General features: G+C 40.5%; 1 protein-coding gene across 4 annotated transcripts in view; it reads right to left on the bottom strand.

Moving 5' to 3' along the window:
• Positions 1-389: 389 nt before the first annotated feature.
• The window catches only part of LOC122807740 (laminin subunit beta-1-like), a 2,263,691-nt gene continuing 2,238,852 nt past the window's right edge, over positions 390-25,228 (bottom strand). For 3 of the 4 annotated variants that reach the window (XM_044078727.1, XM_044078725.1, XM_044078726.1), the window contains one exon: positions 390-4,031. In XM_044078727.1, coding sequence (XP_043934662.1) covers positions 3,895-4,031 — 137 coding nt within the window. In that variant the 3' untranslated portion in view covers positions 390-3,894. The remainder of the gene's footprint in view (positions 4,032-25,228) is intronic. The other variant, XM_044078729.1, reaches the window with a different exon arrangement.

Raw genomic sequence — 25,228 nt, 5'->3', positions numbered from 1 at the left:
AGTGATTCAATGAGAAAAGGCATGTTGCTATGGCTAGCATTTCTGTAGTCAGAGGAGACAAAGGGTTATGTATAATAATTCTATGATAAAAGCAACCAGATGGACTTTAGTGAAATAACTGCAACTATTATTGAAAGTTCTAGTTACTGATTGGAAGGTTTTTTTTCTGTATTATCAAACACAGCAAGTTGATTGGGGTAAAGAAGATATCTAGGGTGATCTTAACCTCATCCTCCTAAATTTATTTATTTACTTCCTGGGAAAGTCTGACTGGGACAGAGCACATTTTCAGCAGAAGCCTGGGAAGAAATGCTTCAGACACACGTCTTTGGAATGTAGGAAAATAACAGAGCACCCGGAGGAAACCCATGGGAATGCAGGGAGGACATGCAGACTCTGCACAGAAGGCAACTCAGCTGAGAATTGAACCAGAGAACCTCTTGCTGTGAGGTGATAATGCTAACCACTGCATCACCATATAACAGAAGGATGTAGTTGTAAGCTCAAATTAACTTGGCACATAAAAACATTCCCAATCTCCACCATCTCTACCTTATCTATAACACACCATGCTGCTTTTTCTCTTCAAATCTCTACTGTAACTCATTCCATTCATATTAGAAATGGCATCAGGTTACTAAATACTAATGTAAAATTATTTAAGAGTTCCATTTTTGGTGTAGATTTATTCATTTACTGCCCTGCTCTTCTGGCCCTTCACTCAAGTCAGATCTTTCTTTTTGCTTCTAATTTTGCAAAATGTTTCTGTCAGATGTGATTTTTTTTCCTCATCAGAGGTGTAGTTAGGTGTACTCTTTGTGCTCAGATGACTATATTTTTTCTGAATATTTCACAGAAAAATTGCTGCTTACTGAGTTTTCAAAAATGCATTTTTCGGCAAAATCTGTATGGCTGTGGCAAGGGGTACTGTCCATAGTTTCACATGGTACTCTAACCTGAAAATAATCTTAAGGTCTAGATCTTCTATCAGGGTGACTTGCTTTCATGATGCCACCCAAGTGGACAAGTTGAGAAATCGGCCCTAAATGTGCTGAACAGGATAGATTGGATCATCATGGATACAAAAGTTATGCAGTTAACATAACAATGGAGTTAGATGAGACCAATCAAAATGCCACTTCCTTTGAGGTTAGGCCTAGATGAGTTGATAAAAATTTATAAAGGTTCATATTTGTGCTTATTATTACTTAATTTTTCTTTGTTCTTGAGTGGCACACTATTCCAGTCTGGAAAGAAAATTGGCACGGTGAGTTATAAGCAAGGAGAGAAGCTATGTGCAGAACTGACTTGAACGTGCAGTGACAAAATGAGCTAACAGTGGCTCAAAGTTAAAGTCATTGAGTAATGAAAAGACTGGCTAATCTTGGGTTTGATTTTGTCAGTTTCCACTTGCAAACTGTGACATTCTTAGCAATTCACTTAGCCAGACAGTATTGTTTGGCTGGCCCTAAAAAAAGGGCCCCTTTGTTTCAGGTCTAGTGGGCTTACCTGTTTAGCAAATTAATAAAAAATTCAGTGTATAGAGTGTGACAAGACATACTTATCTGATGTCTGTCAGAGGAAGAAAATGTAAAATAAACATTTATAATCAACGAGACGGCAAGTGTGGAATACAAAGAGTAGCAGTTTATATCGCAGGTGGGATCTACCTGAAAGTATCAAAAGACTAGATGGTCGAAGATGATATCATCGAGACAACATCATCGAATTCTGAAAACAGCGAACACCCAGACCAACGAAAATAAACTCCAGTTTCAGAACCAGTTGGCCACCATGATGAAGACTGCCCTTTCAACACTGTAGTGCGATCTCGGAGTTGGTATATTTAGCTAGAGGGAGGTGTGTGTGTGTGTGTGTGTGTGTGTGTGTGTGGGGGGGTGAAGCCCCCACTTTGGAGGGATTTACGTGGTTTGTTATCTGTTTTTATGTCCTGGTGGCCAAGTGGTTCTTTTCTCAGGGATGACTTTTCAAGTTACGGGTATTCGATGTTTTCAGATTTTGAAGTTTTCATCTTGATGATTCTGTCTTCGATGATGTTGTATTTCGATTTTCTGAAGTAGACCCCTACAGGTGATATAAGGCCAGAGATGCAGAGGCAGAATGTGGCTTTTATCACTATCTTTGTTTCTTGTTGGCTTTGTGAAATTAATAAGGCACAAGTTCACTTTTGAACATCATGGGAAGCAGAGATTCACAAAAAAAATTAGAGTACCTTGGCAAACAGTGCATATGTATAGCAGTGTAAAGCCCTAATGTACATCTATGGGTCTATAGTAAAAGCTAATGAGTTACACAGCATAGGTGATCATTCCTGGTTATTGGGGAGAAAAGAAAATACAGGTATAAGCAACAGTGAGTGTGAGTGGCACGAGTAATTTTCTAGGTCTTTGGTTAGATGCATGCTAAGGAGAAACTTAAAAAGTCTTCCTCACTGGGGAACAATACAGATTCAGAGAAAATATAGGATCTTACAGCAAAGTTTCACAGCTTAGGTTCACTGGCTATGGAGAAAATACTTCCCTGAAAGGCCAGCTGTCACACAGGCAGACTCACAGTCTGGGTTAATGTATGATCAACGTGAAACTTGTTGTGCTGCCTCACTAACAGCATGACGTGTAGGCAAACAGACTGAGACACAGTAAAATGCAATAAATACACTTACACAATTGGATGGTGGGAGGGTAAATTGAGGAATGCAAGCAGAAGTGATGTAGGCTGTATGGGAATTAATCAAACACATGAAGCTTGAACCATTTTCTGGAGCACAGACACTCAGAGGTCGGACTGGTATGAGATGGGAAGTTCATAATCAACATTCCAAGTCAACATATTATCAAAAAGTCACAGACTTCGAGTCATCAAGTGGATAAGTGCTATTTCAGTCCTTCAAGGCATTAATAGTTTGGTAGGAAGAGGAGCTGAGAGTTTTATTCAACATTCATAGATAGGTAGGCATTACTGTTTGTCATAGGTTTGCAGCTGATTTTATCCTTGGTGGAGTAAGTGGTACTGTCTAGTTACAACGGCATTTGCATCTTTGGTTAGTTAACAAACAGAATAAAGCCTGGTCTTGCACTCATAAAATGGTTCTGACCTATGCACCATAGTAGTATATGACTACTGGTGACCACTTCTGCTAATCTTGCAACAGTTTTAAAACAAGTAACATTTTTTCTGTTTGACATATCTTGTGAAATATCAGGGGTCTGACATTACAAGTCTATTGAAACATTATTGATAGGAACTAGATAAACTATTCTTTACTCTGGTCAGTAGATTACTATAGAGTGATACTGTTAAAATTTCAGTAAGTATATGAATTAGGCAAGTAGATTTTCTTAAATGACAGTGAAGTATTCCAAACATTTATAAAACTTGTTTTTTTTATTTCCAAATGCACATTTGGCATGTGACAAACAATTATATTCATAAATATGACTTTACCTAATATCAGTAAATTTAAATCTTACTTAGAGGGAATGTTTGGCCTAAATGTGCTCAGATATTTTGGCTTAAGGAGCTTAACAATTTGGTTAAAAGTTATCTGTCCTTTTTTCCTTACCAGGATGAAGGAGCATGTACAGGAAGAAAGGTGAGGAAGCCTTTCAAGTTTTTTAAGAGCTCAGAAAAAGGTCAATAATGTTTTGGAACCCTGGGCCATAAGCAGTAAACTCTAAACATTTTCACTTTCAGTATATAATAAATGTATGAAAACTGTATATAATTTGTCTGTATATTGATACATGACATATTTAAAAGGGGGGAGGATCCATTTTGACTTTAAATTTTAGAACATGCCATATTCTAAGAAGAATGCACATTTAACTGCTTGTTTCAGAAGAATTGTATTTGCTTTCTTCCACGTTCTTCACTTTAGTTGCACGTGGAGTATACTGACGCTTCTTGACGAATATACTGCAGTAAACCAACCACTGTCTCCTCTAATTGCTTCAGTTCTTCCACCTTTGTTTGCATAGTCATCCCATTCTCTTGGAACTTCTTTTCAAGTGCTAACAATGAAAATTGAGGAGGAGGAGAAGGAAGAAGATATCTCATTACTCTTTTTTGCTTAAAAAGTTATGTAGATTTTGTATAACACTGAAGCAAACAGAATGCAAGGAACTTAAATCAGTAAATACAGAAATACATATGTGCAAAATAAAATCTAAAATTGACCAGTTAATATGAGCTGAATGGTAAATACTGTTTTGGTATGCTGATTGATCTGTTGCAATTCTGAGCCTGCATTTTAAAGACATCTGATTAAGTATTCTGTGAATAAACACAGTATCAACAATTTATCACAGTCAGGGATGGCCATAAAAAACATTCTGATAACATGACATTTTTGGCCTTACAAGTGTATGGCAAGTGAACATTGCTCCCTGGGGCTATGGTCAGTGCCTGCCACACCCAAATAAGGTTCACATTTTACCACCAGAGATCAAATCTACAGCCATTGGCTTCCTATGATTTCATGCACTTTACTTACAGCCCAGTGACTTTCAGTGCTGTCTAACTAACGGTAACTAAATCTTGGCTAAAACATTTACACACACAATGATTTCCAAGTTGGAATAATAATACCATTTCAGTGTCATTAGCACTTACCACTTTTACAGTAACATGCTGCCATCAGCCAGACCAATCTGGCACACCCAAGGCACAGTTACTATACACTCTTAAATGAATCGAACAAATTAGTAGCATGGTAGCTATGACTTAGAAGTCTCTCATCAAAAGGTGATGCCAATATTTATAATGCCTTAGTTTTATGTTAGCTATGCTAATGTCTGTGTGTAAAACAGTTTTACTTTTCCAAAACTCTACTGTAGTTTTACTTAAAAAATGCAGATTTGCACATCTTTTATGTCTTCCTTTATAGACCTCAAGTACGTTTTATTGAAATGCATGCAGGAAACATAGCTTGGGTTGAAGGTGCATTACTCAGTTACACTACCCACACACCTGCCTGATTGGCAGCATTCCTGTGCTGGATAGTCATATTGTAGGAACATAGTCCCAGACTCCATCTGGAAAGCTTACTGTTTTATTCTCACATTATTATCTACAACCATTGTGAATTTTCTACTACATATGTAGCATTGAAGCCTTTGGAGAGCCCAAACTATTCCAAAACATTCCTTTTCCACATCAAACTCAATTCTTCTTTTAAATGAAATGTGCATCTGAGACACATTACTGGGTACTCCTGTTAATTTGAAGAGACCTGGCTAACTTTAGCCAATAGACCATGGACTGAAGCACATATATTCACAATAAACTCTTGATTGTAGTTAGGACTGGCTAGTACAGGGTATCCACTCTAGTGCTCCTTGAGCTTTTGGAATGCCTGTTCATAAGCCAGTGTCCAACAACTTCATCCAGGTGTGTTTGTGTAAGGTCAGGAAGAAAACTGGCTGTTGTGCTATAGTGAGGGACAAACGTCTTATAGTACCACATTGTTCCAAGGTATACCCTCATCTGCTTATTCATAACAAGGGCAGACATGCTTGAATAGCCTTCACCTTGGTAAAATCTGACTGCATTTTGCAACCACACACTGCATGACCATAGCAAGAGAATTCCACCATGCCTACATGTTATTTCTTTGCCTTGATAGTTAACAATGTCTGTTTTAGTCTGCTAAGTACCTTCCTAACATGCTGAAAATGTTCCTGGGAAAACTAGCTGTAGGCAACATTATAATCTATATAACAGAGGTCATAGTCTCCTGTTCCTGTCAGTATATGGTCTATTTGCCTCTGGAAGTTGCTGGGGCATTTTTCATCTGAAGTGGTATTTGAGTATACATAAAAGGAGTAACAAAATGTGACATTTCCCTTGTTGTGGGTGTTAAGGGTACCTCCCAGTAAGCCTTAGTTAGGTCAGTAATAATCTGATACTTAGCTATACCTAACTTCTCTAAAGCTCTATCCATTCTAGGCATGAGTAAATCATCTCACTGTGTGTCTATTTTGTTTCCTATAGTCTATAGAGAATAAAGTGATCCCATCTATTTTTGGCACCAGCATGACTGGTGAAGTCTAGGGACTTTTGAAATTTTGGATTAATCACAGATCCAGCATTTCCTGCAGTTTTTCCTTCTTGGTTTGTTTGACTTGCTCAGGTACCCAGTAAAGAGCCTGTTTGATTGGTCATTGGGTCCATCTGTATACATGATGTTCCATCATTTAGGAACTTCCTGGCTTAGTAGTGAACATGTCCACAAACTGCTGTACTGCTGCTCTGATTTCCTGAGCCTGTGTAGGAGGAGATAGCTGCTGTGAAAGCACTACCTCCTTCACTAAGGAGTCAAAGACTCATTTTGAATGTCGACCACTCGAATCTTGTCTGATGCCTTCTGTAACCATCTACAGATACCAAGTGTCAGTGTTTCTCTATCATGATAGAGCTTCATCATGCTAACTCATTAATACCTACCAGCAGTCAATTAAACAGGTGTCACATTCCTGACTAGTGGTGGTCTGAACAGCAGTTGCTTAGAGTTGAAAGTAAAAAAAAAAATTAAATGTAAGAACATCTTTTCAACTAAGTAATAAACAATCCGATGCATTCCTTGTTCAGCTGAAGTAATTTTTTCACAGTTAGTGTGCTTTATAGCAGCACTGAATAGTGGAAATTTATCACAGTAATTCAATTACAGTGGAACCAATGTATTCTGTGTGGTTTGCCTTTCAAGTGCTATCAGTTTGAGTGGGATAAGGTAGCCCACATAAGTAGTGTTACAGGCATGATTATCAACACATTATGATCAGTGTTGTCAACGTTAATAAGTAAAAATGTCAGAATCTGTGCTTCTGACACCTGGTTGGCAACTCAACCAAATAGTTAACATTGCGTACCTTTCTGATAATAGTGAAATGACTCTCCCATGCTGCCTTCATGTACAAGCATCATAACCTTCTCTCCATCTCTATATGTTTGAATTATAGCTGTCTGGTTATACAAGATCTTTTTGTTGCTGATTTGTTTGTGTTATGTACTCCTGTGCCAACCTAATGCACTCCTTAAGTGTAGTCATACGATTTTGGGCATACTCCCAAACGGAATCCTGTGCAAATAACATTTATCTTCCCTCCACTCATCGCTGATTAAGTCTAGGAGGGTCCCTTACTCTGTGAAGCTAAACTATTTCAAATGGTTAAAAATTGACTTTAGGGGCACATCTCTGTATTCAAAGACAACATGAGGCAAGTGCTTGTTCCATTCCCACTTGACCTGCTCTATGAATGTTCTCAGCATGGTCTTAACAGTAGGTTTAAACCTCGCTACCATTTCATTTGTGTGCTTGTTTGTGGATGGCAGGAATACTCTTTAGCCACTTTTATCTCACAATGCTTCCACAAGTTACTCCTCAGATTTGACATGAAATTAACACCTACATATGTCAATATTTCCTGAGGAAAGCTCCGCCACTGAAAAGAAATTCTAAAAGAACGTCTGTCAAATTTTCTGACTCAGTAGAACACAAAGCTACTGTCTCAGGGAACTTAGTAGTTTAGACTACAACCACAAAGATCTACCTCTTACTTTTGGTGTTTGGGGGTTTTTACATGCTTCACAGTATTCATGGATATCCTTTGAAATGGTTCCTCAATAATTGGTAAAGATACCAAGGCAACTATGGGTTTATCTGCTGCCTTGTTAACCTTTTGGCATTGCTCATGTGTCTTGCAATATCCTCTTGCATCTTTTTCAATCTGTGGCTGGCATGAATTTTGCATAAGTGTCCTTTTTTGTATTGTTTATGCCCATATAGCCTGAAAAAGGAATATCTTAAGATATGACCAGAACTGCCTTCTGCTAGGCCATTGTGACTAATGGCTGCTGCACTACTGCTCTTTCTCAAGCACTTCCCCTTAAAGAATACACTATCTGCTCTGAAAAAGCAGTGTACAACACAAATAACTAAGAAAATATAACTAAAAAATGCAGTATTGGTAGGATATAACAACATTTATTGCAAAAGTGCCTCCAGTTAGCGCTTTCGTCTCCTTACAACTCACTCAGAGACTTCTTCAGACTGAGGCTATAATACTTCATGTAACACATAAATACACATTTACAACCCTCACATGATACTATCACATGATACCAATAGAAACAATGACAACTACTAAAACCACATTTCAATGTTTTAACCCTTTCCTTCCCAAATACATCACAAATTCCTCTCTATTGTTTAGCCATGGTGGGAAACATGCATTTAGCCTCACCTGCCAGCAGTATTCTAGCTAGCCTAACTCTTCTTCTACATTTATGATATTACTATTATTTTTTAAAACGTCTGACACTAAGCATTTAAATTTTATTCTACATTTTTTCTCTATATAATGTTTACTCATAGCATTTCTTACATCCCCACTGGTAATAGCATACTTATATTCATAGATCCTTCTATATAGTTCTCTCGTTGTTCTTTCCACATAGAAGGATCTACATTTGAGGCACACTAATAAATAAATAACATTCTTGGCTTTACAAGTGAACATTCCTGGCACTTCTACTTTAAAATTTCCACCTCCAATTCACTGGCTTCAATATATAAATATTGACAGAAATTGCAATTAAAGCATTTAACCATTCCCCTCTTACCTTCTAATAGTATAGGCCTATACACTATCTGCACCATAACTCACTGCCCCAGTATACAGACTCCCCTGCCCTTGCGATCAGGAATATCTTTGGCTACCTCCCTCAGGTCATGTAAGGTCAAAGTACAAAGACACATACACAAATATAGAGAAAGCCCTCTGCTTGTGCAATGTCCAATCCTGTAAGGTGAGATCGGACAGTTGTCCTTATCTCACTTTTTCTTTGTTCCTCATCTAACAGAAGTCTAGTTAACTCTTACTACATGTGGCTTGGATTTGGTCTGACTTGTACTTCCTAGTTCTTTCCCTGAACTAGCCTCTTCTGGAACTGTGGCAATGTCTGGGTCTCCATCTTACTACCCTCCCTTCTTAGTATCATTGATTAAACAGTTTGTGGACGTTCACAGAGTGGTGTTTTTTTTATTTTACCTTCCATACATGCTTGTCTTGACACTTGGCTGTATGTAATTGCATGTACATAAGGTACTGCATCACCAGCATAAGTTCCAATTAAATCCAGCCTGTAAGTGAATGATTACATTAAATCGAAGTCTTTTAGTTTTAGTTGTTGATTAAATGCATTTTATTTTATTTTCATTAAAATATATTTTGGGATGTCATCAAATACTGCCACTTGCTCAGTTTCCCTGCTTTCTTTCCAGTCCAAGTAAACTTTGGCTAAATGTACCTGCAGACATGATCACCTTAACTGGCATGGACTGCCAATGCAAATAATACTCTTTTCAACGCAATATCTTCCTTAGGAATTCTTTCTTTTCCCTTCATCAGGACGGGTGTTGCTGATTGGGGGCTCCGGGCAGTTTTGAGATGGGAATTTCATGTTCAGAAATTATAATGCTGCTTTGGGATAATCCTTTTTCCATTTTCAGATACAGGGGTACAGAATCTGTCATGCAGGGACATCCCTTTGATTAGGAGGCTTGCTCTCTCTTGCAGTGGAATATGGTCCTTTAAGTCTGATGTGTCTGTGCAGTAGGTTGCTTGCTAATAGAAGAGGTATTTGTTAACCTTCCAACAAGGTTATGATGAAAGATTTTGAAATGGGATAACCACCTAATAAAGTAGCAATAAAATAGCCTATTGCTTGTGGTAGTTTATTTTCTGCCCAACTCAAATATATTTCTGTTTAGGCTATTAAACTTTGTCTTCTCAGGGAATTCACCCCTTGGGATCATTTAGCTGGAGGGTTTTCAACCTTCAGGAGAATATCCCCTACCCTGGCTGGTTTATGTAGGGCCTTGATGGAAGCTGGACTTATGAGATTTAGTGGATGGAACAGCTTAAAGAACATGTCCAGAGGGTTCTGATATGGTTAACTTTTGGCTTCCCTAATGATGAAGTTGGTAATTCTTTTGGGGTTTTAGATAAAATATTACAATCCATTATTAATACAGACTTAAGGAAAATATTTTGGAAATGTTTTATCACTTTAACATCCCACATGTGTTTGGATATAGAGAGGGATATTATGTCAATTTAACTTAATAAAACATGTCTGCAAAAATGGAAAATGGAAAAAGGAAAAGTGTTTTCTTGTTAGGGACTGGGTACTTCAACTGGTTTAGAACATTTATCACAAGAGATGGACTAGAACTGGATTGTCATTATTTTTTATTGATTCATATGCAAATTGTTTTCTTAACTTTTAAAGAAAGGTGATAACGCTAATATTTCTTAGGTAAAAAACCTTACTATAATGGTAATCACTGTGCAACAACAGAAACATAATATTATTAATTCAGCATCACTTATAGCTTATATTTGTCTTGACACGGTAGTGATAAAGTCAGTTATACTAAACAGATGTCCCTTCTATTAACTCTTTTGCTGCAAACTTGTGATCAATTCTTTCAACACATATACTATGAAAACAACTTAGAAGCAAGAATACACGCTGCTAGGAATTCATTAACCAGTGACTATCTCTCACCTATTGATAACTATTTTTTAAATCAATCTCATTATATTCCCTCTGACATATTAATCCTCAGTTAAAAACCTTACTTATAAGCCCGGTGTCATTCTAAATACCAGCCAATTATAATCCCCAAACATAATCTTGCCCTGAACATTATGCAAACGCAAGTACCACTGTAACATAAATAGATCCACTATCACTATAAACAATATCCTTATTACTGGACCATTTGCATCTATATACTGGCACCCTCAGCACATTTGGTACTTCTCATCCCATATTTTCTGACCCTAAGGCAATAGTTAGGTAATACATAGGATCATAGGTGGTTACTAGGCTAGTGACCCTAGGGCCCTTACAAGCCTAGCCAAGTTTTACCCTTATTTCCATGATTAGTACCAATCACCCCTGTTTAAGAGGAACATAGGTGGAACCCCTGGGCTGAATTTATGGTTTTCCATCCAACAGTTCAAATTACGTTTGAAGAGTGCCAATAAGGTGCTCTGTTTGACATAAAATGGCAGTCTGTTCCAACGGTGTGGTAACCTCTGGGAGACAAATCTGTCCCTCTAGCAGGTTCTATTAATGTCACATACCAGGTTAAGGCCTTTAGAGCGAGTAACCCATGTACCATTTGACTTACGGATATGCAGCATTTCCAGTAAAGCAGGGTCAGAGATTGCCTTATATGCAAGGCAGAAATTGTCTCTGAGTAGTTGGTATAAAACAGAATAAAGTGAGTGATTTCAGACGATCCTCATAGGATAGATGCTGAAGACCTTGAATTTTCCTTGTGAGGAACCTTTGTGGTTTCTCCAGTTGATGCAAGTGCTTGGAAAGGTACATACCAAAAGGAGCATTGTACTCAATTATTGGCCTGATGAGGGAAGAGTACAGGGAGGTTATACCTTCTGATTTTTGGAGGCAAGGCCCTTGCATATGAGATGAGCAATATAGAATGCCCTTCTTACCACTGTGGAGACATGGTGATCAAAGTGCTGTCAACCTGTGTGACAAGGTCTCTCAAAACTGATTGCGTACTTAGGGTGCTGTTATTGATGTGGTAGTTAGCAGGAACGTCGTTCTTACCAAAAGGGATGATGATGCTTTTTTTTTATATTGAGTTTAAGGTCATGACTTTGGCACCAATCATTAGTTTGTGTAAGACCCTTTTATAGGATCTTGACATCATTTGGAGATTCTATGACCACTCCCAGTTTGCAGTCATCAGCAAACTTTGTTAGCCACAGACCATTAGTTTTAGATTGTACTTCAGATAAATAGATTCCAAACAGTAGAGGTGCCAGGACTGATCCCTGTGGAACACCACTGGTTACAGGTCTGCTGCTGGAGGTGGATTCCCCTATTTTGACTATTTGGGTTCTATCATTGAGCCAGTTAGTGACTCATCTAATGATATATGGGTTGATACCTAACTGGGTAAGCTTGTCAATTATGCCTGAGTGGAGAATAGTGTCAAAAGCCTTGGCTAAGTTTAGTTAGGCTGTATGAACAGATTTCTCCTCATTGAGGGCCTTTCTGCCTATCTCAAAGAAGTCCACTAGGTTTAACAGGCATGATCCCCCTTTGACAAATCCAAAATGATTAGGTCAAGTGTTTGGAGATTACCAATATCTTTGTTGATAAGGTCCATGATGATTCTCTCCATGACCTTCCAGATAACGCTAGTCAGGCTAATAGGTCTATAGTTCTTGGGGTCAGTGGAAGCACCACTTTTGTGCAAGGAGATAATGGTGGCCTTTTTCCATTCAGCTAGGATGAAGCCTATCTTTAGACTATGACTGAAAACAGTAACCAATGAAGTTGCTAATTCTTCTTTAAGCCCTTGTAGGATGGAGCCGGGATGTTATCAGGTCCCATGGATGCTGAGATTTTGACCTTAGGCAGGGCATTCATGACCTGCTATTTAGAGATACAAGGTAGAGGACAGGTGGTAGGGATGTCTTGGGGTAACTGTGGTGGGGATAAGGGAGTGAAGTTTTCATAGAACCTGTAGGCTAACAGGTTAGCAATGTCCACAGGCACGGTATATGTGGTATCATCACCTACAGTTTGGCACACATCTGGGCCTTTCCTTTTAGGTTATAGATGTAACTAAAAATACCTTATGGTTGTCCTTAGTTAAGGAGGCTAATTTGGATTTGTAGTTAGCTTTAGAGGACTTCACAAAAAGTCTTATTTGCTTGTTTAAGCTGAGGAGGGAGTGTTTCCAGTTTAGGGTTTGCTCCCTCTTACTCTTAGATAGCAATTTATTCCTCTTGTTATAAAGCCTGTTAATGCCAGTTGTCCACCAGACAGATTTGTTCTTCCATCTGCTTTGGAGAAGTTTTTTAGTTTATTTGGTGCGTGGGGGGGGGGGGGGTCAGGTATGATAGTTATTTTGAATGAAACTGATCTGTGGTCAGATCTCACCAGGGAAAACCTCACAGTCGGGGTGCTACAGTGGTTCTCCATATTGGTAAGCATCAGATCCAGGATATTGTCACCCTTTGTGGGGCTGTCAACTAGCAGATCCAGGGCACTGGAGTTAATGAAGTCAAGGAACCTCTGGGCAACTGAATTTGTGCACATGTAATTTCCCCAGTCAATGGATGGGTAGTTAAAGTCACCCAAAACCATTGTGTTTGGTTGTATCTTGACAGACCCAAGCAGATCCAAATAGGCAGAGTGGGTGTCCTGATTCATGGAGGGGATCCTGTAGCTGGTGATGACTTACATAGGTGTCCTACTAACAGTTGTTAATTGCACCTGACTTTTAGTTTTCATGCCTTCAGTTTCTTACATAGGTGTCCTACTAACAGTTGTTAATTGCACCTGAAAATTCTCCAGGGAATCATGCTGTCTAACCAATCTGAAGGTGTATCTATGTTTAATGAATATTGATACACCATATATTTTAGTTTTCATGCCTTCAGTTTGTGGTCTGAACATGTGGAAGGAGGTGTAGCCCGATATACCAGCTTTACTGGAAAGGCTCACCCAGAGTCTGCTACAGTTTGGTGTGAGGGAAAGTTTAGCTTGCTTTTTATTTGTTGTATTTTGTATTACTTTATTGCTTTTTTCTATTTTGTATACTGTGATTTGTTTTCTTTACACTGTGTTTTACTTGTATTCTGCTTTTAACTCCATATTGAAACTTGAAAAGAGACCACAGCTCTGTCTCTTGTGAGTCAGACAGAATTTTTTCCTACCCTCCTACCCAGTTACCGTTGTGTTCTTAAACACCATTGTCTTTCTAGTTGCCTGCCTCTTATGTTAATTTGACCATATATCTCATTTCCTATCTGCTTTTACTAGCTGGTGTGAGTAAGCACAAAAATCACACCCCTGCAACTATTTAAATTTATTGGCTATCCTACTGTATTCCATAGTACCAGAATACAAAAGTGACCACCCCCTTTCAATCTATCTTGCTGTTTTAAAAATAGTGACTCTCCACTAAAACTTAACTTTTTAGACAGGTAAAAGTTAAGTTACCGACTTTCACATCTAACTCCTGTAGTGCACACTGCAGTGTTCAGGATAAACCATTTTTTTCATCTTACCTTTAAGCATCTATTGCAAGACCACCAATTATTGGAGAGCCCACATTCTACCTCTCAGTAGTCATCTTCGGATTAGTGCTTCTATTTTCTCCTGGTGAGAGAAGGAGTGCAGTTACATTATTTCCTGGAGACTGCTGATCACCAGAAAGCTTAACTGATTTATAGGTAACAGCTTGGAATCTGTGCTTATATTCTGATCCTGGTGAGAGTAGGAGCAGAGTGCACTGATTTCTGACTATTTCTGGTTGGAGAGTGAGTGTCTGTGCTTAACCTACCTGACTGGTCTGGTTGCTATTCAAGGCATCTACCAGAAAAAGGCTACAAGCCTGCAGACCCTTGCATTATCTGGGACAAGACTGTGGATCACCAAACAGGCCATGGCCTGCTTCTCTTCTTGGGATTGGTGCTAATATTTTGCTTCTGGTGAGAGAAGAAGCAAAGGAATATTGTATCCCAACAGAGTGAAGCTGTGCTGCGATCAGCATTAGTAGCAGCCAGGCAGTAGCCATTCATGCGACTCCCCTCTTTTCATCATTCTTGACAAGCTAATTCTTTATTTTTCAGTAAGTACTGCTTGATTTCTTTCTAACTTCAGAATATCTGCCTATATGCTTCATCCTTAAATTTTCAGGTCTATGTATTCATTTTCTCTCAAGTGCTTGGCAGTGCTCTGTACAGACTCAAACACCTTGAGTGACATTTTTCCTGTAAAAGGACTATATAAGGAAACAGCTCCAGTACTTAGTAATAATGACCATCCCTCCTGGCATGTCTAAAGGTCAGTTCCCTGTGCTTTCCCCTATTAACCTGGTGAACTTGGGCATTCTGAGGCAGTGTAGCAACTGCCTCATTTACACAGACAACCCTCTCCTCTTACCTCCCAACACTCAGACTTGTGAGAAATCCACTTATATATCCAAACTGGAAGCCATGCACTCTAAAACCAAGACCAGAATAGCTGGTCAAGAGGAGAATGTCAACACCTGCACCACACCACATGCAACCCATATCTCTCCAGAACACCCACCATCACAGCTCTCATATAAAAACACAAACCACACACCCATCTTTGTGGAGGCTCTCAACAGAAATATACACAAACAGCAGAGACCTCCAAAGCAGAAACGCACTCAACCACCACAACACAGCACAAACCACAAGACACATAGCTCACCTACACAATGTGCCCCTCAACCTAAGCCCCTAAGGCAAAACAGCTCGCCCAATATACTAATCATAGGTGACTCAATAGTTAGGCACACTGATGTCCCACTCACCAGGTTGAATAAGAAGAAGGCAACAGTCAGCTGTCTATCAGGTGCCAGAATCCAACACATAACACACGCACTCAGGTCATTCCACAACAAGTACAAGTATGACTCTGTCATTGTCCATGTGGGTGTGAATGACCTGAGATGCACCTCACTGGACTACATGAAAAGAGACATGGAGGAGTTCTTCGATTATGTGGCCCAGACAGGTATGACCCTAGGCCTGAGCAGCATCCTACCATCGCCCAGAATGATACCGCAGTACAAACAGAAAATGATTGAGTTCAACAATTGGCTAAGTTTCTGGTGTCATTCTAAGGGGAACCAGTATCTGTCTGCTTGGGATAACATTATTGACAGACCTCAATGCTTTGCCAGAGATGGCCTGCATATCACCCCTGGGTTTCCAGATACTGGCTAAGGCTCTTGCCACCCCTATAGTGCCTTTTTTAGGCGATGTTCCAAAGACCAAATTACCACTGTAACAGCTATAAATAAATGCAATCTGAGGGTCATGCTGCTCAATGCTAGAAGTCAAAATCTCAAGATGCACTTGCTCGAAGCACTCCTCAAAATGGAGAACATTGACATTTGTGCTGTAATGGAGACCTTGTTTAAAGCAGCAGAAAGCACCCCTGCTCTACCAGGCTATAACTCATTCCATACCTTCCTGGCTCAGAACATGGACCGAAGCTCCAAAGGCAGGGGTGTCTCCATATTAATAAAGGATATGCACACCTCCAGACTAGTAGCCCAGCATAATGCATCTGAGATACTTCAGGTACAACTAACATTGGGTAAGACGAAGATTCAGGTCATAGCCTGGTATAGTTCCCCAACCATGTCCCAAGACTCTCACTCCACATTCCTAAGCACCATGGAAACTATTAGGGTCCAACCCAACACTCTCATACTAGGTGACTTCAACTACCCCTCCATCAAATGGGAAAACTACTCGTGCACCAATACACTGATGCAACGCTTCCTGGAATTCATCAATTCCAATGTCTTGGACCAGCTCATTCTTACCCCCGCTAGAGGAAGCAATATCCTTGACCTGGTTATTACTAAAATGGACAACTGTTGCTCTACACCAATAGTCAATTCCTCTCAGGTTAGATCCGACCACAAACTAATCACCATGGAAATCCACATCTCACCCACACCCCCCACAAAGTTAACCGCCAAGAAAAACTTCTCCAAAGCTGACTTTGGGCTCCTAAAAACAGAAGTGGCTAACTTCACAGCACCCATGTCAATGGAAAATAGATGCATGACTGCCAAATCATACACCAATGCACTGTACGAACTAGCCATAGCCAACAGAACCAAGATGCTCTCCTCCAAAAAAAGGAAGCCAATCTGGTGGTCCCCTGCCATTAATAAACTCTACAATAGAAGGAAGAAACTGTTGCAGAAATAGGTAAAGTCCCAAGGCTGGAAAAAAACTCCCTTATTAGCCTCAACAAAAAGTTGAGATCCCTCATCAAAACCTCTAAAGCCAGCTATGAAGGCAGAATTGTGGCAAACACTAAAAACAACCACAAAGTTTTCTATAGTTATATCAAGAATCTCCATGGCAATACCCAGGTTTGCTCTGAGTTACTGCACAATGGTACCTCCTATACTGAGCCAACAGATATTGCCAACATACTGGCCAACAGATTCAGTGCCAACTTTACCCCCCCCCAAAGGACCAATCACAATACCAGAGGAATACCAGGCACCCAGCATTACTGCAGAACAGGTTAAAGCTGCATTGTCCAAGGCCAAGAATACAGCTTCCATGGGACCTGACAATATCCCTGGATGTGCTCTACATGAACTATAAAGTGAACTGGCACCACATCTGTGTGCCCTGTTCAATCACAGCCTCACCTTAGGCTTTGTCCCTACCGAATGGCGCACTGCTACAGTCATCCCTCTCCATAAAGGGGGAGTGACTACAGACCCTGGGAATTATCGCCCCATTAGCCTGACTAGTCTGATATGTAAGGCTATGGAGTGCATCATCATGGACCTAATTAACAAGGATATAGGGAATCTCTAAACTCTAGATCCCACTCAATTTGGTTTTGTGAAAGGTAGATCATGCCTGCTCAACCTGATTGACTTTTTTGAGTCAGTCACCAGAGCTGTGGATGAGGGCAAGGCAATTTATACAGCCTACCTCGATCTAGCCAAGGCCTTTGATACCATTTCTACCACTTAGGAATTATTGATAAACTCACCAAACTAGGCATCAACCCCTATATCATTAGGTGGGTTGCAAATTGGCTCACAGATAGAACCCACAGTGTGAAAGTAGCAGACTCCAAGTCAGACTGCTGACCAGTCACGAGTGGAGTCCTACAGGGATCGGTCCTGGGTCCTCTCCTGTTTGGCATCTACTTCTCAGAAGTCCAGGTCAACATGGAGGGACTCTGGCTGACCAAGTTTGCAGACGACTGCAAGCTGGGAGCCATTATTAACTCCCCAAGTGATGTAGACATCCTACAGAAAGGCCTCACTGAGACCAATGACTGGTGTCGAAACCATGGCCTTAAGCCTAATGCCAAAAAATGCATCATCCCCTTTGGGAAAAACTTAGTTTCCACTAATTACTACATCGATGGGAGCCCACTGAACACTGAAGAGATCTGAGGACACAGGTTGACACCAACATCTCCTTCGACCACCACATTGCCTCTGTGGTCAGAAATTCCTTCTATGTGGCACATCTCATTACCAAGGGTTTTGCATCCTGGAAGAAAGAGGTCATCATCTCTTTCTCTACTCTTCCCTTATTAGGCCATTCATTAAGTAGAATGCCCCATTTGGCATGTACCTCACTAGACACATGCAACAGCTGGAAAGGCCACAAAAGTACCTCACGAAGAGGATCCTAGGCTATAAACAAATGTCCTACATGGACAGACTCAAAAAACTCCAGCTATTCTCTGTCTCATATCATCTACTAAGAGGCGATCTCTGCTTGACTTACAAAGCCATGTCTGTTAGAAATGCTACATTTAAAGAAATTACAATCCTTACGCACCACACGTTCCAGAAACCTCAACCTCATTACCACAATCAACAGAACATGCTGAAGGGACAGGTTCATAACCCAGACACTGCCCATGCTCTGGAATAGACTTCCCATACATGTCAAGCAGTACACCTCACTGACCCTCTTCAAGAGAAATCTTGATGAGTGGATGGGAAATAGAAAATTCACCCCGGGGATCACTCCAGTGGCTCTACTTGATAGCGGCACTGGGAACTAACGTCGGGCTGCATGATCCCAGGGCAGTTCTATGGCTCGGCTTGTAAAGGCTCCAGGGCCATTAGCCTAGTACACACCTATGAACCTATATGGCTGGGGTGCTCTTGACAGCATTGAACCAGGTCTCGTGACTGCACAAATGTCTATGTCTTCTAAGGTGAGAACTGCTTCTAGTGAATGCAGTTTCATGTTAAGTCTCCTAGTGTTCAGCAGCAAAACCCTGAAACTGTTTTTAGATGGAGTTTTTATGTCAGGAATTTTGTCTTTGAGACACTGCTTAAAAAAGGCACTATAGTGATGGCAAGATCCTTGGCCAGTGAATGAAATCTCAGGGGTGACAGATGAAGACAATCTCTGACAAAGTATTGAGGTCTGCCGATCATGTCATCCCAGGTTGACAGATACTGTATTCCCTTGGAATGACACCAGAAACTAAGCCAATTATTGAAGTTAATTATTTTCTCTTTGTATTGAGGCATCATCCTAGGTGAAGGTAAAATGCGGCTTAAGGCTAGGGACATACCAGCCTGAGACACATGGTCCAACAGCTCAATCATGTCTTTCTTCATATAGTCCAGAGAGGTATGTCTGAAGTCGTTCACACCAACATGGACTATGACAGAGTCATAACAGTACCTGTTGTTGAGTGCAGGTGTGATATGGCGAATCCTGGGACCTGATAGACAGCTCACCATGACCTTCTCCTTATCCAGGGACATCTGTGTGCCTCATGATGAAATCACCTATAACTAATATATTTAGTTTTGTGTTTTGCCTTAAGAGCTTGCTTGACAAGGGAGACACTGGTATGTGAGCTATTATGTGTATTGTGTTCTGCAGAGGAAGTATTATTTGTAGCGTGCATGTGTTTGTGTATGAGAGGACTCTGGTGTTTAGGTATGCTTCTTGTGAGGACCTCCGCATATGTAGGCATGTGTGATGTGGGTTTTGGTGAAGTGTGCATGCTGATGACCCGCTCATTGTCATATGTACTAACTGGTGTGTGATGAGCATGGATTCAAGGTTCTTATTATAGCTGCATGTCTCACATGCTGAGTTTGTGTGAACTAGGAGTAGAGGGTTGTTAGTGAACACGAGGCAATTATTATACTGTTGCAGCCAGCCAGATGAAGGAAAACTGAATTATTTATTACTCACACAAAAGATTTAGTGCTTCAGTTTGGTGTATAACCAACAGACTTCAACAGAGTCTAAGCAGCAGTAAATCACATTTGGTTTAAATAACCCTCTTGAAAAAAATCATGTTGGTAAAAACAATCAATAATGCTTTCCCCTCACTCTATACACATGGCTAAACCAAATGTTAAAACCATACTTAAAGTGATATACACATATACAATGTTCTTACTCAAACCAAGTAAGAGCACAATTTTAAAACAGTAGCAATAGACAAACTGTTATTTAAACCTGGATGTTTTAAAGCATTAAGCTTAATTTGCCATCTTAATTCATAATATCCAATAATGTCTTTCCATGGGCCACCTCTAGCATTTTTAATACCATATCCAATATATAAAAACAAAAATTATGAGTAGAATACTCTATATGTTTATACAAAGTATTATTTAAATTTGTTTTTTATGTCTAAATTATGTTCATATATTCTGTCCCTCAAGCGTCTGTTTTTCCTACATAAAACATTTACAATGTTGACACAAGGCAGCATAAATAATCCCCACTGAATTACAATTGACATGATACTTAGAATTATTTTATCCAACTAATAATAACAGACTCACTCTCCAAAATGAACTTAGATTGAGGGCAAAACCCACATTTAAACATTCCCACCTTTTTATTAGTTTTATACACCTGTTCACTCACAGCATGGTCAAAAAATTGCTTGAAAGACTTAACTTTTCTATGATCCAGCACAAGATCTTCCCCCAAAACTTCACACATATTATCAAAAAATATCCCAGTTTTTCAAGAAGGTTATTTAAACCAAAGGTGATTTACTGTTGCTTAGATTTTGATGAAGCCTGTTTGTTATACACCTGACTTTATCATCATCATCAACCCCCCTTTTCCCATCATGGTATCATGTCAACTGTCACCAACTTTCGATTCAGTGCCACACTCCTGCCTCCTTCAACACTCATGCCTGACTGTCGCAGATCTTCTTTCATTCAATCCATCCACCTCTTTGCTGGATGTCCTTGCTTCCTTTTGCTTTCTTCCTGTTTGCCCCAAATCTTCCTCACCAGATTGTCTTCTGCTTTTCTGCATGTGTCCAAACCACCGTAATCTGTCTTTGATCTTTTTTGCAATTGGAGCTACTTTGGCTTCTACGCTTATGTCCTCATTTCTTCGTCTGTTCCACAGTGTACTACATCCTACCACACTTCTCAGGCACTTCATTTCCATCACCTCTAGATTCTTCATCTGTTCTGCCTTTACTGCCCAGACTTCTGTACCATACAGTAGTACTTGTCACACCACTGTCTTGTACACTTCTTTGGCATCCTTCTGTCAAAGACTACACTTGACACTCTATGCCAGTTGGCTGCAGTCCCTTTGATTCTAGTTTTGACATCTTCATTCAGACTTCCCTTCACCTCAATCACCCCTCCCAGATACTTGAAGCTGTTTACTTGTTCCACTATCTTCCCTTCTATCTCTATTCTCAGCTTCGTCTGACTTCCCCAATTTGCTGCCATTACCACCATCTTATTTGTGCTTAGTTTCATCCCATGTGCCTTTAGTTTTGCATTCCATTCTCCTATCCTTTGCTGAAGTTCTAGCTCAGAGTCTGCTTGTAATGCCACATCATCTGCATACAGCAACATGTTGATCTGTCCCCTCTGACCTGTTTGCTAATGTAGTCCATCACCAGTATGAACAGCAGTGGGCTCAGAGCTGAGTGTACAACCACTCACACTGGGAATCCCTTTGTGAGGCCGAATACTGTTCGTACTTGAGCCATTGAGTCCTTGTACATAGCCTGCACTAATTCTATCAATGTTTCTGGGACTTTAAACAACCGCAGTACTGCCCAGATCAGCTTTCTTGGGACCTTGTTGTATGCTTTCTCCAAGTCAGGAATGTCCAGTTGGACTCTCTCATCTCTAGGTTCTTCTCAAGTATCTGTCTCACTGTAAACACAGGGTCAGTTGTGCTGCATCCTGATCTGAATCTGAAGTGCTCATCTCCCATCTTACATTCTACTGCTCTGTGTATTCTCCAGAACTTTCATGCAATGTGATAGGAGTTTGATGCCTCTGTACCACCCACAGTTGTGGATGTCCCCTTTGTTCTTGTACACTGGCATGGGTATGCTTATTCTCCAGTCATATGAGATATGCCTTTCTCTCCACACTGCTGCTATTAGTACCCTCAGGAGTCAGTCCTCCCCTATCTCACCCAGCATCTTTATTATATCTGCTGTGACCTCATCTGAGCCTGCTGCTTTCCCTGACTTCATCTTCCTTGGTGCTGTTCTTACTTCTTCTAGGGTGGGCTCGTCTGCTCTCATTGTAGGCTGTTTCTGGGGTAGTACAGCTTCTGTGGGGTTTCTTCATTCAGAAGCTGCTGGAAATACTCCTTCCATCTGCCTTTGATGTTCAGTGGACTGGTGAGCAGGTTGCTGCTGGCATCCCTTATGAAGGGTGTCTGACTATCTTCTTTATCTTTTTTTCTTTGCCTTGCAACCTGATATAGTTTCTTTGTGTCACTTACTGGGTCACTTTCCAGAAGTTGGTAGAGTGCCTCTGATGACCTATTCTTTGCTATTGCAATGTTTTTCTTAGCTTCTTTGTTAGCCATCCAGTAGTCCTTCCTAGCTGGGTCAGTCTTTTCTATCTCCCACTTCTTTCTGCACTCTTTCTTTCTTCTGATGACTTCCTGGACTTCTGCATTCCACCACCAGATTTCCTTATGTACCTTATTTCCATACCTGGCTCGACCACATATCTTTTCTGTAGTTCTAACACATGCTGTTTTTAGGTGCTGCCATTCTTGTTCAACTCCACCTATTTCCTCCTCTTCTTGGGGTGCTAGCACTCTTAGTAATTCCTTGAACTGTTGTACTTTCCTCCAGTCAACTTCCAGGTCTTCAGTCTGGTTTCTTTTGACCTTAGAGCCTTCTCTGACCACTGCTTGCAGCTGATTGTGGCTACTAGTGGTTTATGCTGTGGGCTGACTGTTTCACTGGGGATGACTTTGCAATTGTGGATTCTACCTCACTGCCTTTTCCTTACTAGGAGGAAGCCTACCTGAGTTGCATGTTGGCTGCTCTTGTATGTGATCTTGTGACAATTTCTCTTTCTGAACCATGTGTTGGCTACTATCAAGCCATTTTCCAGACAGAAGTCTAGAATGGCTTCTCCTTCTTTATTCCTGTTGCCCCACCCATGTGGACTCAGGCAGTTCTCATATCCTGTTCTGTCTGTCCAGATATATGCATTCAGGCCACCCATTATCAACACCAATTCAAGTTGTCCTGCTTTACCTAGTAGGTCCTGCAACTGCTATATTAATGCACTCTTTTCCTCACTATCACAACCCTGCTGTGGGGCATAGGCTGAAATTATGAATACTGCCATATCATTACTCTGTAGTCTGATTGCCATGAGTCTGTCATTAATTCTGATGATATCCCTCACTCCCTTCTGAAGCCTCTCTCTCACAATTCCTACACCATTTTTAACCTGTCCCTCTCCTGAGTAGTAGAGTCTGGATGCCAAGTCAAGTGGCTTTACAGCACTACCCTTCCATCTCATCTCTTGGATACTTAGGATGTCCAGCCTCCTCCATATCATCATGACATCCACTTCCAAGATGTGTCCCGTCAGTGAACCATAACCGTTAAGTGTAGAAATTCTCAGTTCATGTTTGGCAGGTTTTTTGGTTTTACGTCCAGGTTTTGCTCAACAGAGCTAGTCCAGGTAACCCAGGCTGGGCAACTAGACAGCAGCCGGCCAGTAGCTTATTGACCAGGGCTGCTGGGCTTTATGGTGGGCATGCACTGGCCAATAGGGGCATGTATACTCCTCCAACCATTAGCAAGGGTCCCTGATGTAGGTCTGAGTAGGCCAGGTCCGCAATCCACTTATCAGCAGTAACTACCCATGCCCATTTTGGCGACATTAGTCAACATGACCGAATCACCTAGAGCCATATTTTACACCATCAAGTGGCTAGCCCTGCCACGGCACACAGTCTGTGATATTGTGGGAAGAAATATCCAGGGAATTGTTATGGCTAGGCTTGTGTAGGCCCTAGACCATTTAGCCTAGTACCAACCTATGAACCTATGTTCTCCAATCTTGAGGATACTGTGCACCACAGTAGATGCCCAAAGCAGTTGATCTGTACAACTCTTCCCCCTATAGGGCATCAAGTAGAGTCTGTGCTGCTGCCCAGACGAAAGTGCTAAATCTTTTGTGTGAGTAATAAAGAATTCAGTTTTCCTTCATCTGGCTGTCTGCATCTTTGTTTTCATCAGTTTGTTGCTTGGTTCCTGGTGTATTTGTGATGTCAGTTACTACACTGTCTTCAGGATGCCCGCGTAGACCAAGCTGGCTAGAGAAACTGTGCGAAATTGTACTTCCATAGTGTTAGGTAAATTTATATAGTCAGGAAGAGAGGTTGCACTTAGGAATGGCTAATCAGTGAGAGGTGGATTGGTACCTCTGAGGCTAGGCTTAGTGTTCTACCTGACAGTAGAGCTGAGCTGCAAAAAACCTCTGGAGGACAACAAGCAAAGTACTAAAGTAAAATTTAACAAGCAAACTGTTTACTATTATAACCACCAATGGTAAGTACTGCTATGCGTCACTGCATGATGGTGCACTACACGCAAGCAAGTGCAGATGTAGGGCTTCTATAAAACAAAAAATAACCCTTTTAACTCAAACTAGCCAATAAGGAAGCACTTTCTGAGCTCTAGTCCAATCAACCTCGATTACATGGGACCCAGACAGCACTCCCATCCCACAGGATGCAGAAAGGCCTCTTCCAACTAAGATGGCTTGAATTTGATGCTCAGATGTTACAAAACAGACCCAGAAACAGGAAGCCTGGAACTGGGCTAGTACAGTATGCAGTAAAATGTGGCCAAAAACAGTTCTGACAATTCAAACAGTCAGTAGAATGCAAATACCAATTAAGAGTGCAATATAAGAACAAGAACAGGCACTTATAGTTAGTTGGATGCAACAGATGCCTCAGATCTTTCAGTACCTCAGTGACAAGCTGGTTTTAGTGCTCAAGTGATACAAGACAGACTAGATTCCGTAAGACTGAATATAGACTATGCTAAAAAGTGCAGAGGTATTTGAAATTTTAAGTGCTTAAAATCACAGTCATGACAGCAAAAAAAACCCCAAAAAAACCCAGTATAAATAAAGCAGCAATTCAGTAAAACAATGTTCTCAATGTAATCATACTAACAAGCTGTAATAACAAAAGCGGGATAATTGCAATTGAACACTTTTTTCCCTTCAAAATGATTTTATTAATTTTATAACACAATAACAACAGTATAATAACAAGAAAAACAAAATATATACAATATCCATAACAAC

The sequence above is a fragment of the Protopterus annectens genome, chromosome 7.part1 (genome assembly GCF_019279795.1).
Source record: "Protopterus annectens isolate FY-2018-M chromosome 7.part1, PAN1.0, whole genome shotgun sequence".
NCBI classification, from domain to species: Eukaryota; Metazoa; Chordata; order Ceratodontiformes; family Protopteridae; genus Protopterus; species Protopterus annectens.
This window is presented reverse-complemented; position numbering and strand designations above follow the sequence as displayed.